The sequence below is a fragment of the Heteronotia binoei genome, chromosome 7 (assembly GCF_032191835.1).
Source record: "Heteronotia binoei isolate CCM8104 ecotype False Entrance Well chromosome 7, APGP_CSIRO_Hbin_v1, whole genome shotgun sequence".
NCBI classification, from domain to species: Eukaryota; Metazoa; Chordata; class Lepidosauria; order Squamata; family Gekkonidae; genus Heteronotia; species Heteronotia binoei.
In genome coordinates, this window is record NC_083229.1 from 89184488 (window position 1) to 89203076 (window position 18589).

General features: G+C 39.7%; 1 protein-coding gene across 2 annotated transcripts in view; it reads right to left on the reverse strand.

Annotated features, from left to right (window-relative positions):
* SPIRE1 (spire type actin nucleation factor 1) overlaps positions 1–18589 on the reverse strand; it is a 119597-nt gene that overhangs the window by 53045 nt on the left and 47963 nt on the right. For both annotated transcript variants that reach the window (XM_060244037.1, XM_060244036.1), the window contains exons 4-6: positions 5681–5806; positions 1060–1140; positions 56–220 (exon numbers count right to left, since the gene is read on the reverse strand). In XM_060244037.1, coding sequence (XP_060100020.1) covers positions 56–220; positions 1060–1140; positions 5681–5806 — 372 coding nt within the window. The remainder of the gene's footprint in view (positions 1–55; positions 221–1059; positions 1141–5680; positions 5807–18589) is intronic.

Here is an 18589-nt window from a genome sequence, read left to right on the forward strand (position 1 = left end):
GACATTTACTGAAATACACAGTGGACTTTTTTTTTTTTGTATTCTTATAACTTACCATAACTTTCCTTAAAGTATAGCGTTTTGATCGAATATCATCCATCAGCATCTCATATGGAGTGAGCTGATACTCTATTGGAAGAGGGTTGAACTGACGTTCTTGAACTTTCTTCAGTTTCACACCATTGCGCAAATCTCGCATAACCTGCACCCAAAATCGGGCCTAAAAAAATCAAGAAGAAATAAATATTTTCAGATTTTTAGGGCAATTCTGGCCTATTGAGACAGCCTAGCCAACATATCTGAAGATGACTATAAACTTAATGAAGGATCACTAATTCAGATAAATACCTTTTCAATTACACTTGTTTTGGGTTGCCAAGTCCCCACCAGCTGCCAGTGCAGGACTTTTTTTGCGCGCACACATGGCACGATGACGTCACCTAGAAATGATGTATTGCACTAGGCATGTTGTGTGGGGACGCTCTAGGAATTCAGGGAAAACAAATGGCATCTGCACAACTTTTGAGGAAGCTAAAAGGCTGAGATAGCAGCTATATTGCCATTAAAGCTAAAGTAAGAGGTGGTATGTCAGAGTTTATCATTATTACCATATTTACTTGAAAGAAGGATGACCCTGAATGTAGTATGATTTTATACACAATAAATTTTCTTCTTATTGGACACAACTGTAACTTGCATATGAATTTCAGATGACACACTCTTTTTAAAATGACATACTTTGCATTTCAGTAAATATTATGTTATTTACATTTTAGCTGTACACTGTAATACAATTTAAATAACACACCTGGCAAAATAATTTCCTCCAGCCTGCTATATCTGAAAAACAGTGCACCACACTGGCATTTGCAAAATTAGCTCATATTAGAAGCAACAGCTCTGTTTTACAGACAGTTCTCTTATTCACACTGAAGTTTGCAAAAGAAATATGGAGCTCCCTCTCTTTCTCAGGGAAACACACAGTACACCAAAAAGCATGAATGTATGATCATCCTCACAATAATAAAAGAACATAATAATGGCTCAAGGAAATCTTACCCAGTCTGCATTTTTTAGCTCATCAAGATCTGTGGATTCATCACTCCCTTCTCTATCCATTTCCTGAATCTTCTTCAAATTCTACCAATTAAAAGTAAATGTACACATTTATTTAAATAAACAAGAAACTGTGCCATCAGTGCAAGTGGAAAGAAAAATAAATATTTAATTGTACTTTTAACTGTCACATATTTCTTCTACTACTTATTACTTGAGAGAGTGACAAAGAAATTTCAAAATAAGCACTGCAAACTTTAAGCTAAAACATGAATACTGATAATCCCCCATAAACACCTAAACATCTATTAAAACTTTTAAAAACACACACAATTGATATGTGTTACAAATCAGCAAAGGAGATTTGCATAGACAATTGTGCATGGATTACTCTATTGGGCTGACTTTGATGCATGCACTGGGTGTCCCACTTTCTGATGCCTTGCCATGAGGCCACTGCACACATTTTAGTAAATTAACTACCTCTGGTTCCAGCTCATGAATGAATTATAATATAAATCAGTCCAGAAGTTTGGAAACACTGCCTCTTCTAAATTCTAACATATTTAATTCAGCATCTAATTAAATTATCATTTGTAGACTGCATTAGATTGCCTTTTAAATGGATCCTTCACATCTTGGCCAATTAAAAAACCTACTTACCAAGACATGTTCATTTATGTTAGGAGAATAAAAATGATCGATGGCACTCCTAAACAGTTAAATGTTTCTGTTTACACAGTACAAAACTATTACACATCTACAGAATAGGCTGGTTATTTTTAACATTTATCAACCTCAAATTTATGTAATTTTAAAAAAAACTGTAACATTCAAAGGGCTACATTTTAAAATGGATCAGTAACACAATGCTTTAATGTCCAAATGCTAATTTAAATGGATATTTTCAGGGCTTTTTTTGAGCAGGAATGCAGTTGCAGCTGGTTTGGTATCAGGGGGTATAGCCTAATATGCAAATGAGTTCCTGCATAGTTTCATGTATTGTAAGCAAATTTTAAAGATGAATTTAACTAGCAGACTACGTTTGAGTGCATTCATAAACTGATAGCCATAAATTATCAATTAATAGTTTATTAACTGAAATATGAAGGGGGGCTGTTCTGATATCTAGAGGAACTTAACAAAAGGTTTCTCTTCCATATATTAATGAACTTTAGGGCCAGTTCTGACAAAATTTCATAGCCATGGAATGACTTCCAAAATAATTCTCAAGCATTGTTTCAGATTTATGTAGTACTGCAAATCACAAGCTCATATCTTGTTAGGAACCTACAGGGAACAAATATTATTGTTTTATTTTATTGTTCTGTTATATAACCAGTCAACAGAGTTTAATTGCTCTAATAACTAAACTTCCTTATAAGAAAAAGTATTGCTTTACTCAGCTGCCAGATGGAAGATTATGTAAGTTCCTTGCCAGCACAACATGGGAAAAAACCCACCCAGAAACTGAAGAAAATAAATCTGAACATTTAAACCTGCTGGAAATGGAGCTAGTAGTGCTATTTCTGTCCAAGCCATAATTTATCACCATGCTCAGTAGTGTGCCCTATTGATTTCTTGAGATATTTTTTCACAAATTGATATGCTTCCGATTTTAACCTGAAATCATATATTTACATATCTAGAACACCACATGCGCAAGGCACTGAAGTGCTTATGCTGCTCCATATCTGGATGTGCAAAATCACCATAGCACTATATGTACAACATCAGATGCACAGGGAAATACTCAAATATGCAAAATGACATATGCATATGAAAGGTTCTCTCTGCACGCAGAACAAATCTGCTTCTTTTGAAAAAGCTTCCTGCTGCATGCTGAATAAATTCTTTGGATCATGGCCACAGTCTGAAGCTCAGGGTTAAGAGAAGTAGATTACTTGACCCTTTCCAGTTTTTTCCTAGTTACTCGTCCTCAGGCAATCCTGCTAACCTTCCACAGACAGGCTGGAATAACAGCAGGACTCTTTGTCTTCAGCATGACTGTAATTTCATACCATCACGAAACAAAGACTTGGTAGTATGGAAGACACTGCGGGGGGTATGTGTGTGAATAAAGGATCACTGGATGGGAAAGACCCACACGTTTCTGATATTGACACATCTATTGCACCAAGTGGGACTCCACAGTGAGGAAGCAGCTTCTATGGCACTACAAGTCTGTTAACTGGGTCTGTGAGTCAGAAGGAGGGCACATGGCATGTATTTCACACCCCACACCCTTCTCAGTTGGTCACCATTTACTTCTTCTGATTACATGTAGAAGGGAGGAAAAATGGGCAGAGTGCAGGATGAGAGACACTGTTGAAATTACATGCAATAACAAGTACCAAGGAGGACTAATAGCACCTGCATTGTGGGTAAGATCCTGCAAGCCATGAAGCAGATCTTTCCAAGCTTTCCCTTCCCCCCACCACCATGACTTCTGAAAAGCCAATGCAGGTAGCTGGGCAAACCTCACCAACAAAATATCATGCAGCATGGGGGACATGAATTAAAGCAAAGAGGCTGTAATGGAGGCAGCTTGTTAGAGTAAGCTCTCCAGTTGGGCAAAGGTGTGTATGTGTGAATTCCCTCAATTCTGTCCACTGCAGCCCTGCATGCTACCTGGTATACTGTCCATGATAGTCCTCTGCAACAGCTTTTCAGGGGGTCACAGATTGGCAACAAGTAGGGGGACAACAAGGTACTTGCAGTCTGTAACATAGCACCCTACATGTTTATAACATGATCAGAAATAGCACAGGAAGGAATCAAGATGAGATAACTCGTTCACGCTCAATTTCTCCCTTATCCCATCTCATTCTCTGGAGTGATATCATTGGATCTCCCATTGTTCATTAATGTTAGGTCAATGACCACTTAAAAGAGCTCTCTCTTGACCCAGTACAGCTGATTTGTAATGTATTACTAAGACCCTAATAAATAATATCTGAGTGCATATTTTATCACAAACAATTCCAGCTGGGTTATCAGTAGTCAGAGTGAAGAATTTTACCCACTCCTTCTTTCTCCAAGCTTAACTGCTAACAGAGGTTATAAATTGTCCCTGAAATATTAATGTTCCTAAAAGGGGTTAACATCTGTTGTGAAAGATAATACAGAGAAATCTCCCTCCAGAGATCTTTCAAAAGCTTTTGCCATTGACACGAGAATATCTTTTCCTCTTTTTCTTTAAAATAGAATGTTTGTTCTAATTTTACTGCTTTTTCTCTTCAAAGAAAATGTTTACTTGAGGTGGAAGAGAAACCAAATACAGCAACAGATAATAATTTGGTTGAAGGCTTGCTCTGCCAAGTCTACAAAATACAGTGTGTGTGTGTTTTTTTTTGGCATCTCTTAATGGTAAAATCAATTTACTTTTCAGGAAGAAAGACAAACTTCTGTTAGATCAAGAAAGAAATACTGTCCTCATGACCTATATTTTGATGAATACAAAGGGGATGAACTAATCTAGTAATATGTGAATAGAAATACAATTCACTTCCACCTGCACAAGTAGAAGCACTAGATATATCGGAAAACCTGCAATTAACTTGTGCAAGCAGAAATATTTCCACAATTTACAGTTTATTTTAATAGCTGTTATTCACATATCTACCATGAAAACAATCTATGGACTCATCTTATGAAAGCTCATTGTGCCTATGTTATGTTAATATTTCAGCATGCTGGATATTGTGAGTCTGAAGCTTTTATATACTGCACACTCACAGTAATGAGTCCTGTTATTAATTTTACCTCATCAGTATGCCACCCATGATTATTTTACATTTTTTTAGCTGGAACTTATGTTCATTCATATGTATAAGGAGCTCACTGGACAAAAAGAAAAAAAGAAGGGATAGGAAAGGAAAATATGGTGGAACTAAGGCCACATATCTTAAAAACAGATCTGGAGTAGCCATTATGTTCAGTGACAGAGTCTACAAGTTTCACATATTTCTAGATCAATCCAACCCCTATGTATTCATCAAAAGAAACTCAGAGAAACCTATCAGAATTTACGGTTATAATAATTAAGAGAAATAACAGCAACCAGAAATCTAGAGTTGGATCCTATGGATTCTGAATGGGAGTACACAGAACACAGTTCCCTTGCTGACTCCTGTATTCTGCCCCCCACCCCCAATCTACTGCTGAGGTCTAGAGGGTCTATAAGAACAGGCTGAGATGGGGCATGGAGGACTACAGCAAGAATGGAGAACTGGCAGTCATCCCCATGCCCTTCTTGTATAACAATATGCTTCATTTGCCCAAGAAGGGAGGGAATTATTTCTGCTGTCTTCCTCTCAAGCTGCAGCCACCTGTGCTGAATCCCACTCTGTTCTTGAGGATCCTTTGAAACTGCAGGAGTAGAGCAGAGCAAAAGAGGCTGCAAAGGAGAAGGGGAAGAGATCCATTCTGTGAATTTCTTCAATTTATGGCTCAGAGAATCCACTCATAGAGCTTTCTTCGTTTTCTTTAACCAGCATTTTAAATTGTCAAAGTACTATAATGTATACACTACAAGGGTCTAAGTCACAATAATTTACAGAAATATGACACATCCCTTAGAAACAAACTAACCCAATTTTCAAGAGATTTTTGCATCACTTACCTCTTTGGCACTTTTAATTCTGGCCAAGAATGTGTACAGCTCCATTGTTTCTGCAAACAGCGCCCGACATACTGCTTGATAATGAGTTGGTGCATCTGATCTGGTTGGCAGATGAGCAGCACAGAGCTAGGAAAGAAAATAAGAACTGTTGTAGTGACAAAAGCATCACTGTTCTCACTCTGTACAGATTGTTAAACTATACCAGAGAAACTCTTTATACACACATATATTTGTATATACAACAAGTTCACACATTGATAATTTTTTCCTTATTTCATCATCCAGCGGATATGAAATTGTTTTGAATGGCTTACAGAACCATACATTATCCAAGAATACCTGGTGCTGCAATGCCATTATCTTCTCCATCCGCATGTTCAAGAATCATAAATGAGTTAAACAACGAGAGGTGGAAAGGTTCAAGGTTGGTTCCTTTATTGCAGTAGTTTTCAGCTTGCCATACTAAACTAAGGCACATCTTAAACAGTGGTAATGACAATTCTTTATTTACAGCAAAGTGCTGTAGAAGAAGAGGAACTGAAAACGAAAGCAAGCGAAATGGGTAAAGAAACCCCAAATGACTTCGACAGGCCACTTGCACTTGAATTGCTACTACAAAAGAACTTAGGAGGTTGCATGAGGATTAATCAGCGGAAAAGTGGGTTGAGTGACAGAAAAGGGTAGAACAAATAATCAGCTGAAAGGCTAGAAACTGGATTAAATGTAAGTCTCTGATCCTACAGAAGGTACAGGTGATTGCTTTATTGCACACAGGACTGCCCTATTGCTTGGACTTTATCCATAATCTGGGCATGCCACCAGACCATTACATGGATTGGACTCCCAGTAGACTCTCAGCAACACTGAGAATTAAGGTTAAGGAATTAAGGTTGCAATGCTCTGGTTTTTGGGTGAAACTCTATGGTAAATTTGCTCTCAAAGCACAGAGTTTTGTCCAATAACCAGAGCATCCCCAACACAATGATGTCACTTCTGGATGACATCATTGTATCAAGGACATCATGCACTTACATCCCTGTTTAGGGGTGGGATTTCCCCATTGGCCAGCTGCAGAAGAATGGACCTGGGGACTGGCAACCTTACTTTCTAACCTCCAGGTGGAATCTGGAGATCCCCAGGAATTACAAGTGATCTCCAGACTACAGATGAGAGTTCCCCTGTAGAAAATGGCTGTTTTGGAGGATGGACTCTATGGCACTATATTCCACTGAGGTCCTCCCTTCCCCAAACTCCACCCTTATTAGGCTCCACCCCTAAATCTCCAGGAATTTCCAAAACTGCAGTTAGCAGCCTTAATTCCCAGCTTCCATTTCTGGAAAAATGAAATTCTAGGCTCTAGTTCTGAAGACAGACAAGAAAATGTAGTTTTTGTTCCTAATCTGTGCAGTGGAAACAGTTCTGTTGTGTCTTCCTTTTGTTCTAACCAAGGGGAGGTCACAGTTATGACTGAGAAGCAGAAGGGAATGATTTACCTCCCTATTGCAACAAGCAACTTCTTCCCAGTTGCGTTACTTGAAGGCCTGCAACAGTTCTGTCTCTGGATGCTTACACATGGTGATGACTCCTGTTGTTGCCACTAGAAGAATCCAGGTGGCAGGTTTTTCCACACTTTCCTTGCCTCAGCGGATATTTTCCCAACACCACTTGAGATCCTTTTAAAATCATTATAACAATCTATTACCATGATCTGCTGGCTCCTCTTGCTTCCAACTTTAATTTTAAAAAGTAAATCTCTAAACTTTTTATTGCTGAGATAAGTAGTGCCTGCAGAATGATTTGCAAACTTTCAAGTGCATGCAAATCAGTGATTTTTTTGGCCTTAATTTGCGAATTATGCCCTGCCCTATCCCGCAAAGCAGGCTCAGGGCGGCTTACAACATTAAAACATTACAATAACAATAAGTAAAACCTATCAAATTAAACACAACAAATTTAAAATCTCATAAATATAATACATACAGATTAAAACAAGAAGACCATAACTCCAACAATGGTACAGCCTGAGGCCATAATTCAGCAGTTGGTACAACTTAGTACAGCTTCAGGTCATTGACAACACTTTAGATTGTGACTCAGACCCTTGACCCAGCTCAAGCACATGGATAGTAAACTGCTGGGGGAAGATTTCAGAGGACGCCCGGTAGGATTAAAAGCTTGGTGGAAGAGCTCCATCTTACAGGCCCTGTGAAATTTAGGTAAGTCCTGCAGGGCCTGGATCTCCAACGGGAGCTTATTTCACCAAGTAGGGGCCTGGACTGAAAAGGTCCTGACCCTCATTGTGACCAACTGGGCATTCTGAGGACCAGGGATCACAAGAAGATATTGCGTAGATGATCGTAAAGCCTGGGGGGGAGGGGCAGTTCCAGAAATCACCAAAAATGACAGCTCACAAACTTAAAGAATTCCAAACAGCCGCAACACAGCAAACCATAAGTTTTTGCACAGCAGTTAAGTTGTATGAAAACAGGGTTGGCAATGGTGCCTTGTCAATATCTGTGGAAATAATATTCTAAAAGCACACTGAGTTTAGGGCTTGTTTATTTCGGAGAAACAAAATAGGAGTGTAGTTTTAAAAAAAGGGGAGCAATAACAGCATTAAACGGCATGCTTTTGCCAATCAGCAAAGAGCCAAATTATGCAGGTGGAAGTGATGCATAACTGACTTTCTGTGTGACACTTCTATTTTCTGAGCCATTTCTGGGCTGCCTAGATACTGGGCTGCAGCATTTACTTTTTGTTTAGACCAGTAAGATTAGAGTATTTCCATCCACATTCAGAGGTTGCAGGGAAAGAAAGAAAGAAAGAAAGAAAGAAAGAAAGAAAGAAAGAAAGAAAGAAAGAAAGAAAGAAAGAAAGAAAGAAAGAAAGAAAGAAAGAAAGAAAGAAAGAAAGAAAGAAAGAAAGAAAGAAAGAAAGAAAGGTAAACAGGAGAGTCTTGCCAACTCCTCTGTCTGGGTTCATTCTCATTTGACTAGCTCATCTAGCCAGTCTGTTAACAGAAATCACAATTTAGAAGAGATCAAACAAAATCTCTGGCTTCCTCTGAATGTGTTCCATCAAGGATGAAACCAAATTACAACAAAATATTCACAACTGACTGACCTGTCAGAGCTCACTTGGCTACTGCAAAAGCATTCTGCAAATAAAGACATGAAGCCTGCACCACGACAACCCAGTCTGAATGAGACCAGGGTTCAAAAGATATAAGCTTTCCCCACTTCTAATAATCATCTGAAAAAAGGCTGTATCACTATTCTCTAGACAGTAAAAAAAAAAATTCCATGGGACCTAAAAGACCAACAATCATTGTTACTCAGAAAGAAAGAAAGAAAGAAAGAAAGAAAGAAAGAAAGAAAGAAAGAAAGAAAGAAAGAAAGAAAGAAAGAAAGAAAGAAAGAAAGAAAGAAAGAAAGAAAGAAAGAAAGAGCCTGAATGTTTATGCCTGTCATGAATTTGCTACAGTACAGCAACCAAATGCATTTTACTAAGTTCAAGTCGGAAACATAAAACAAAAGCTTCAAATAAATACCTTACTTTAATCCCTGGGAATGGAAACTTGCTATATACACTTACAGTGACTATTATCCATATGGTTGTTAGTTTCATACCTTTCTTTCTCTCTTAGCATTACCCGCTGAACAACTACAATTTCTTCCAATCTTCTTCCCTCCTCCACCACATACAACTAAGTTTTCTATGTTTTCCTACCACAAAAGCACCTAAGGACCAAACTACATTTGACATTTGTTTCACAGTCATCCTGCTACAAGTCCCTGTGGCAACCATGAGGAAAGCTTAAATGTGTAGTCTGGCCCCAAGAATTCACATTCTGGAAGGGTGTGATACAAAGATACCTCTAAAAAGTCAGCCAGATGTCTTGAAATTGGGAGCAAAACCAAGAATTACTTTTAACATTTATTAGCCAATTTGTAAAAATAATAGATAGATCTGAGGACTTTCCCATGGATTTTCCCTAGTGGAAATGGCCACGTATGTCTGTTTTTTGGGCTCCACTTCTCCTTGATCATATTACTCCAGGACACATGGAGCCTGAGGGGCAAGCAGCCCCCCAAAATGGGAGGTAGAAACCTGCCACCTTGCAGTATTTGGAGTTATATGGCACAACATACAGTTTTTAAAGATGAGTCCCTGAGAATACACGTGACTATGAGGGTGGTTGTGGAACCCCTGACACAGCTCACATCATCTGTATAATTTAGATGCACCCTGACAGATGTCTATCCTTGCAAAAGGTGAGGATCATCTCAGGTGGAAGAAGGGTGACTTCTGCAAGGACATCCGCCAATTCTGTGGTTGAATCCATATCCAACACATGATAGTTTTCACATGAATACTTTCTTTTCTGTTTTTTAACTTTATTTTCATAAATGCAAAAAATATAAAAGACTTCAGTCCTTTACAAACAAAATATTTTTACCCTTTAGATTTAGAACAAGGACTCAGAAAGATATATCACCTATATTAAAGTTTATTTTTTGTACACATTATTACTCTCTGACATTAACAAAATCCTATACTATACTTAAAGAAAAGAAAATGATAGAATAATGGGCAACATTTGTTTTATAACTTGAATAAATTTATATTTGTATATGATACCACTAATTATTTGTCTTCTAGAGAGAAATCAACCATCAGATTCAGGTTGCTATTACCAGAATACCATATAAAAAGGAAAATATCAATGTAGTATTAAATATGAGAAATATTTTCTCAGTAGATATTTGCAGATTGTGGCTATATTCTGTAGTCAGAGGTTTAGAGCTGCAGTTTATATATCCTCATATAAGGAATTATGCAACAGCCTGCTCCTGTTTTCTGTCTTTAGCTTGATTTCTCTCTCTGAGCCAGGAGACATATTTTCCATTGCATAACCAGATGTGTTGTTATTTTGCTTTTACAAGATAGAACAACAGAGACCTATTTCTGTATGCTTGGTATGATGATGCTTTGCTTGAACAACTTTTTACCAGAAGATACATTTATTTAGTCTGATTCGATTAACAGAGTTCAAAAGACAATACTTGAAGTCCCAGTGTTATTCTATATTTCTTAAGTCACGTTGTCTGGTGATGTTGAAGGGGTCCTAAACCTGTGCCTGACTCCTGTGGTTAAATGGCCAAAGGTGAGCAAATTGAAACTGAATGCTGACAAGACAAAGGTCTGGATGAGGAAGAGCTGGAGGAAGCTGGCCCCGGCCATGGGATGCTGCAGGAAGACCCACTAGACAAAACTCCATCAGGTGCAGGGGGGGGGGCGGAGTCTCAGGCTGAAGTCAGGGATATGAAGCTGAAGAAGAGGCCCTGCAGGGCCAGCTTCATCCCAAGGATCTCCAGAGCCCCTGGAATTTCCAGAGAAGGCAGGCCCAGAGGGAGGTGCAGGAGTAGAGCCATAGTGCATAGCTGGCAGCTCAGCACTGGTCCACCTCTGCCATTGAGCTGGAATAACGACAGGATCAGGGTGCATAGTCCTGTAGGCTGCTCAGCCATTGATAACTTGCACCTGACCCTGGATGACTTAGAAAGCTGATGAGTTGCACCTGTCCTTAAATGAAACTGACAAAAGCAGCCAGAAAAGGGCAAGCTAGCATGGAACCTTGTCCACAACCTGTGTGCTGCTGTGTTCTAGTCTTCAGTGTGCTTGACCTTCTGGATCACGACCTGGCTTGTGCTCTTTGAATATGCCCTTCTGGTTCGATGCTTGGACTTTTGATGTACTTTGACCTTGAACTGTGCTTGGACTATGTTTATTCCCCCTCACCCTAGGTGCCTACCTTAACCTAGACACATGTCTCCATTTATACTGCACTGTGTGGCTACAATTCTGCACACAGTTAATTACTAGTGAACACATGTATCAATCAATGGACTGCATCCAAGGTAACATTAACACGGGTTTACTTGCCAATTTGCCTGAAGTAAAAACCTAAAATTCTAGGCCAGGATCCAAGAACTGTGTGATTCGTTCTGCATGCCCAGTGAGTTTGGGGATATGTTTCTCTGACAACTTGGCCCTATCCTACATGCCATTAGTTTTGAAACCAATGGAAGCTTCAAAAGCACTTTGTGTTATCATATGGTGCACTGTAGTCAAAGAAAAATAACAATACTTGTTCCCTGCCAGGGATCACTTTCTTCCATATGAACCTACTTGAATGTCCACTCCAATCATCTTTGGAGGCCTTGCTTCAGATGCCCCTGCCATCTGAGGCTAGACAGGCAGCAATCTAAGAAAGGACTTTCTCAGTTGTGGAACTAAAAGGCTGGCACTCCCTTCCTTGGGAGATTCATTGGTCTCCCTCTTTTTTGTTTCGCATACTCTCAATAACTGTTATTTGCCTCCTATTTTTTGTTATTATGCTTGTTTATGCTTTTATTAAATTATTGTTTTTAATGCTGAAATGTTTTAATGTTTGCTGTTCGCTGCCTTGGGGACCCTATTTGGGTTGAAAGGTGGCATAAAGTGTTTTTAATAAATAGCTCTTAGAAGCCAAGATTTAATCAGATCTGATTCAAAGTACAACACTGTCTCTAAGATAAGGAGAAAAGCAACCATGGTTAGTAGTATTTTATATAATGTTTGTATGAATTGAGAGCAATGATTATAGAAAAACAGGAAAATATCTGAGCTTTAGAAAACCAGACATAGGTGCTCATAATTGTTTGCACAGCTAGGCTTGACATTTGTAGCTAAGGAACTACTGAGAGTTTGAAGAATTTTGATACCAGGAGGAAATGTCATGCTGCAGGGTCTGTGATGCTGGCTCAAAATGTCAACAGTGCAATTCTACAGAGTTACTTCAGTCTAAGCCTATTGGAATCTGTGGGCTTACACTAGGACAACTCTCATAGGACTGCATTGCAAGTCTCCACAGAGTTGCCAATCTCCTGGTGGGGTCTGGAGATCTGGAATTACAACTGATCTCCATACTACAGAGACCAGTTCCCCTGGAGGAAATGGCAATTTTAGAGGGCAAACTTTATGGTATACCATAGATTCTAAGTGAAATCCCTCCCCAAATTCTCCTCTCCATGGGCACCTCCCCCACATCTCTAGAAATTTTTCAGACCAGAACTGGCAACTCTAAGTCTCTATTATGTACTTAAGGAGAAGCTGGAACAGCACGGTAGTAACTGGAATTTTCCACACCAAGAGAAACCTTGGATCTCAGAGCTGTTGCAGATTCAGTCACAGTGCTATTTAATAGTACAATGATTTCTAGTTAATATTTGCATAGTATGATGTTAAAAAACAAAGAGAAATCAAAACTGAAGCAGATAATATGAAGCAACCCGCAAAATATTAAATTAGAGGTAATCTAAAATAAACTATCCTTTAGCAGCAGATTCCAAATCACATGCAATCAAATGGAAAGTTTTTAATGGTTATTTTTTTTCCTCTCCAGAGACTGCCTCTAATAAGTAGAGCTAAATCTTTTAAGGACAGTGAAGTCTGTGTTCAGGGATGAAGAGAAAAGATTGACTTACTGATTCTGAAGTCCAGATTATTTGCTGTCTTATCCTATTTGCCTAGGTGGATTTAAAGCCACCACCATTATGCTGACAGTGAAACTGAAAAATGCCCCACACCGCTTACTGAACTTACTACGATTAAAAGCTGGCAGCAGAGGGATGGACTCATAGATCAGTTCAGCTTTGGAACTGATCATTCCAACTTGACTCTGTGAATGCCAAAGGCTAGTCCACCTCAGAAAGAGTTTTTAATTTTGCATACTTTCTTATGATCCCTGTGCCTCAAATTGCCAGCATAGAATGTGTCAGCCCAGTCTAGGTTGCTGTGGAGAGGATGACTATTCTGTTGGTATACTGCCTACCTAGTTCACTGTCAGTTACCCTGCTGAAGCTAGCAGAGGTGGTCTGACTGGACATTGTGTTTATAGCTAAGGAGCTGCTGAGAATTTGAAGAATTTTAATACCAGGAGGAAATGTAGTCCTGGGGGATTTCAACGTAGATGCAGATATTTCTTGTCAGGTGCTGCCTTGGATTTCATGTTATCCATGACAGCATTGGGACTATCCTATGTGGTGCCAGCTGCCACACAGGAAGCACGCCACATGCTGGATTTGATTTTTTATGCAGGTGTAGGATAGCGTGGTTGTATATGAACTGGTGCTGTGGACAGATAATTTCCTCTTAAAGGTCAGGATGAGTTTCGTTACTCCCCTCTCCCAGGATAGAGAGCCTATTTTTTTCAAACAGAGTTATTTCTCAGATAAATACTGGTAATCCAATCTCCTTTAATACATTAACTGTTTGCAACTGGCTTCCATCAATCAGGCAACCCTACTTTGGTGTTGATGAAACCTTCACTTCCAAATAAATCTGATAAGAAAGTATTTTATTTGAATGAACAGGCACCAATCTGCACCTTCAATCAAGAACTTTCCTTCAATACTTCTAAAGCACTGGAAAGCCTCACTGTATTTGAAACTAGAAGAACTATATATGGAAGTCTAAACCCAGTGTCTTCTTAACTCTTTGAAGTTAAAAGAATCACATCTTTTCCTACAATGGAGTCATCTGTTTTATTAAGTGGATGTTGCAATGACTATGTTTTTCTACAGTAATATACACATTATTTGTTTCTTAATAAGTACATAATAATACTTGAATAGTGTGTTTGGTGAATAATGTCTTTCTTTTGTATTGTATATATAATTCTTGGTAACTGTTTTCGAAGTCTTTTGCTCTGTTACAGAAAACTGATATAATATATAATGTCTCACTATATTGGTTTGCTGAAATTCTTTATTTCATTACATAACATTATTAAGTTCTATTTAAGCATTCTTGTTCACAGTGTTTTTTTCTGATGGCTGAAAGAGCTGGTTGAAGCTGAATCCATCAAATGCGGAAGTCATGTGGCTGGGAGGGCTGGGCCAATGCAGGGATTACAGCTCCTGCTTTTTGGCAGGGTCCAGCTGTCACAGGTGAGGTTTCCATGAAGATATTGGGTGTATGGCTTGATGCCTCTCTTTCTCTGGACAAACAGGTGTCCACAGCAATGAGGTCTGCATTGTTCTATCTTTACCAGGCCCATCAGCTGCCCTCCCCACCTGTCTCAGTCAGATCTGGCCACAGTGATTCATGCTGTGATTATTGCAAGTCACTCTATACAGGGTTGTCCTTGAATATACTCCAGAAGCTTCAGGCTATCCAAAATAGAGCTGCTAGGCTTTTGACCAATGCAGCATGGTTAACTCAGAAACAGCTAATACTTACGCAGCTGCTCTGGTTGCCAGTTGATTTCTGGATCAAATTCGTGGTGGTGGTCTTAACCTTTAAAGCTCTAAGCAGTCTGGGATAATCATACTTGAAGGACTGCCTCACCCACTACGATTCCCCCCCCCCAATGTTGCCCACATTCTTTATCACACAATCTGTTGGTGGTGCCCAGTCCACTAGTGGCTCACCTCTCTTGTAGCAGAGCAAGGGCCTTCTCTGTGGTAGTCTTGTCCTCTCTCTCTCGGCTTGACTTCGCGAACGAAGATTTAAGAAGGGTGCAGTAGTCCACGTCTGCTGCAGGCTCGCTGGTGGCTGACAAGACCAATGCGGGACAGGCAGATCCGGCCACAGTGGCTGCAGGGAAAAGTCTGATTTGGGGTTGGTGCTGCAGCAGTGCGATTCTTCCTCAATCTCCTTTTGTCCTCAAGACCAGCTATGCGTGCGTTCTCAAAGGAAGAGACAGCCTGGTGGATGGTGTGCCTCCATGCTTTGCGATCTGAGGCTAGTCAGACCACTGGTGATGGTTGATGCGACAGGTGCCAAGGGATTTCTTCAAGGAGTCCTTGTATCTCTTCTTTGGTGCCCCTCTATTTCGATGGACGGTGGAAAGTTCACCATACAGAGCAATCTTGGGAAGGCGGTGGTTTTCCATCCTAGAAATATGCCCTGCCCAGCGCAGCTGCGTCTTCAACAGCAGTGCCTTGATGCTTGTAACCTCTGCCCTCTTGAGGACTTCAGTGTTGGTCACAAAGTCACTCCAGTGGATGTTGGGGATGGTGCGAAGGCAGCACTGATGAAAGCACTCAAGGAGTCGCAGGTGATGACGGTATAAAACCCACGATTTGGAGCCGTAGATGAGGGTTGTCATCACAACCGCTTTGTAAAAATTGATCTTTGTGCCTTTTTTCAGATGCTTGTTGCTCCACGCTCTTTTGTGCAGTTGGCCAAATGCACAGTTTGCCTTTGCCAGCCTGTTGTCAATCTCCTTGTCAATCTTGGCATCTGAGGAGATGATGCACCCCAGGTAGCTGAACTGCTGGACTGTCTTCAGAACTGATTCACCCACAGTGATGCAGGGAGGGTGATAATCTTCCGGGGGTGCAGGCTGTCCTAGTAGAATGTTTTATCAAAGGACTTGTGTGCCCTGCGGCACCTTGTTACACAGAGCTCTTCCAAGAGGCTTTTAATTAGTCATCGTGTATATCTAGCCATGGCGCAGAGTGGTAAAGCTGCAGTACTGCAGTTCAAGCTGTCTGCTCATGATCTGAGTTCGATCCCAGCAGAAGTTGGGTTCAGGTAGCTGGCTCAAGGTTGATTTAGCCTTCCATCCTTCCGAGGTTGGAAAAATGAGTATCCAGCTTGCTGGGGGGAAAGTGTAGATGACTGAGGAAGGCAATGGCAAACCACCCCATAAAAAAAGTCTGCTGCGTTGCGACGTCACCCCGAAGTCAGAAATGACTGGCGTTTGCACAGGGGACTACCATTACCATTACATGTCTGGCAATTCTTATTTTTACTGGATCATTTTACTGTTGGGTTATTGGATGCTGCTGTATTTCAAATAGTTTCATATCACTAATTTTAAATTGTGTTATATATTTATTTTTCTTACTGCTTTTAATATAGTATACTGAATTGTATTTTATTTTGTTGTAAGCCACCCAGAGCCTCGCTTATTGAGTGAGTGGTGAGGTATAAATTTGATAAATAAATGATGGAAGAGGCTGCAGTTAGCTGTGATTCAGAGCAAAATGCAAAAACAAAAGCCATGTTATACCATTTATTAAGACCAACCAAAATGCACAAAACCAGTGGGTGAGCTTTTAACAATTTTAGAACTCGGAATCTGGCTAAATGTTGAAAAATAAGGGCAAGGAACATCTTTTCAGCCATGATATTAATACCTCTTCATTTGGTCATCTCATAGCCTTAATGGGCATGGGGTGTGGCTAGCTGCGCTCACCACTGCAAGCTGAGTTGGGGGAGAGTGGAAGCATCCCACTGAAAATTCATAAGAACAGCAGCCAGTCAAATGTCTCTTCAACATCAATCGGACAGGATGTCCAGATCCCTTAAAAAGCTTGAGAGCAGAAGAATGCAGTTGTTCTTGTATTAATAATGCTGAAAATTAATTTCAGTTGTACAGAAAAATTGGGTTCTACGAACTTGTATTGTGAGGAAAACGCACTCTTCTTGCAGGCTCAGCAGCTTCATTCAACTATTGTCAAAGCAGAAACACATTGCAGGTAGCCACAATGGTCCAAAGCAAAATCCAAAAACAAAAGCCATGTAATACCCTTTCAGTAAGGTCATCCAAAGTGACAAAAGGGTACAAGCCAGGAGTTCTTCAGACCATCATTGTGTTATAGAGAGATCACTTCTCTCCCTTCCCTTCAATGACAGCAGCTGACATGATTGGCAGGTGGCACAGCAGCAGCACTGAGTGGAAGGCACAGCAGGTATGTTGGTCCCAGCTGGTGGCAGCATGACACCCTGACCCTAAGTGGACAGGTAGCATTTGTAGGCAAACCTGAGCAAAGACCGGTTGACCTACATTTCAAAGGTTGACACCATGTTCTCTGTTGGTGTCTGCTGCTACATACACATGTCCCGGAGAACCCTAGAACAATTCCAATTACCAGTACTACTGCTTTTTACTGTCAACACTGCAAGTACGTACGGTAAGTGCATGAAAAGAACAGAACTGCTAATTTATGCTGTGCCAAACATACAGCTTAGAAAATAGTCCTGAATACCCAATTTGCCAACTGAAAAATACAAAGCACAGAAGCTATACTATAGTTTTAAAAGCAGCTCACCACATCAGCTGTTGCAGCCATGGAAACACAAGTTATACAGTAAACCCTTATTTCATGGGCTCTCTGGTGTACAACATAAAACAACTATAATTACAATAGATATATATATAGAGAGATTTACAGTAGTAAAATTTTGGTGGTAAAATGTAATATAATGTTGAAATTCCATAAGGAGTAATACTTCCTATCAAACTTATCCATGAATAAATCACTCTGGAGTTTAAAGTATTTTTAAAATTTATGAGCCAACTAACTTTTAATTTGACCTTGCTTTCAACCACATCTGTTCAAGTTAACTGTTAACCTAAACTAATACTGGTTTATAGAAACGACAATTTAATACAACTAAAGTAAAAAATACAAACTCTACTGTGAACAACACACAGTTGCATATGATAATTTAAGCACCTACTTCCTATAACATAACGTAAAATTTAATAATGGCTCATTAAAACATTACCAGTAGGATATGACGTGGTTACATTAAAAAATAAGGGAAAATCAGACCAATACTGCCACCTTCAAACATTAACAGAAAAATTCTAAGCAGAGTTACCACTCTAAACCCATTGAAATGCCCCTTGTCTCTAGGACTTTGTATGCCTAACTGAAAGGAGGTAAATAGACAATGCTAAATAAATACAATATGAGCACAAAGTTGACACTCCGCCTTCAACAGTTACTTGTTTTGCTTTCTTTGCATCTGATGACATGGCTAACTATATATAATACAAGTTTCAAAGGTAAACAAAGAGAGGGGTCAAACCACAGATGTGAGGAACCCTCCCAACTACTCCTATGC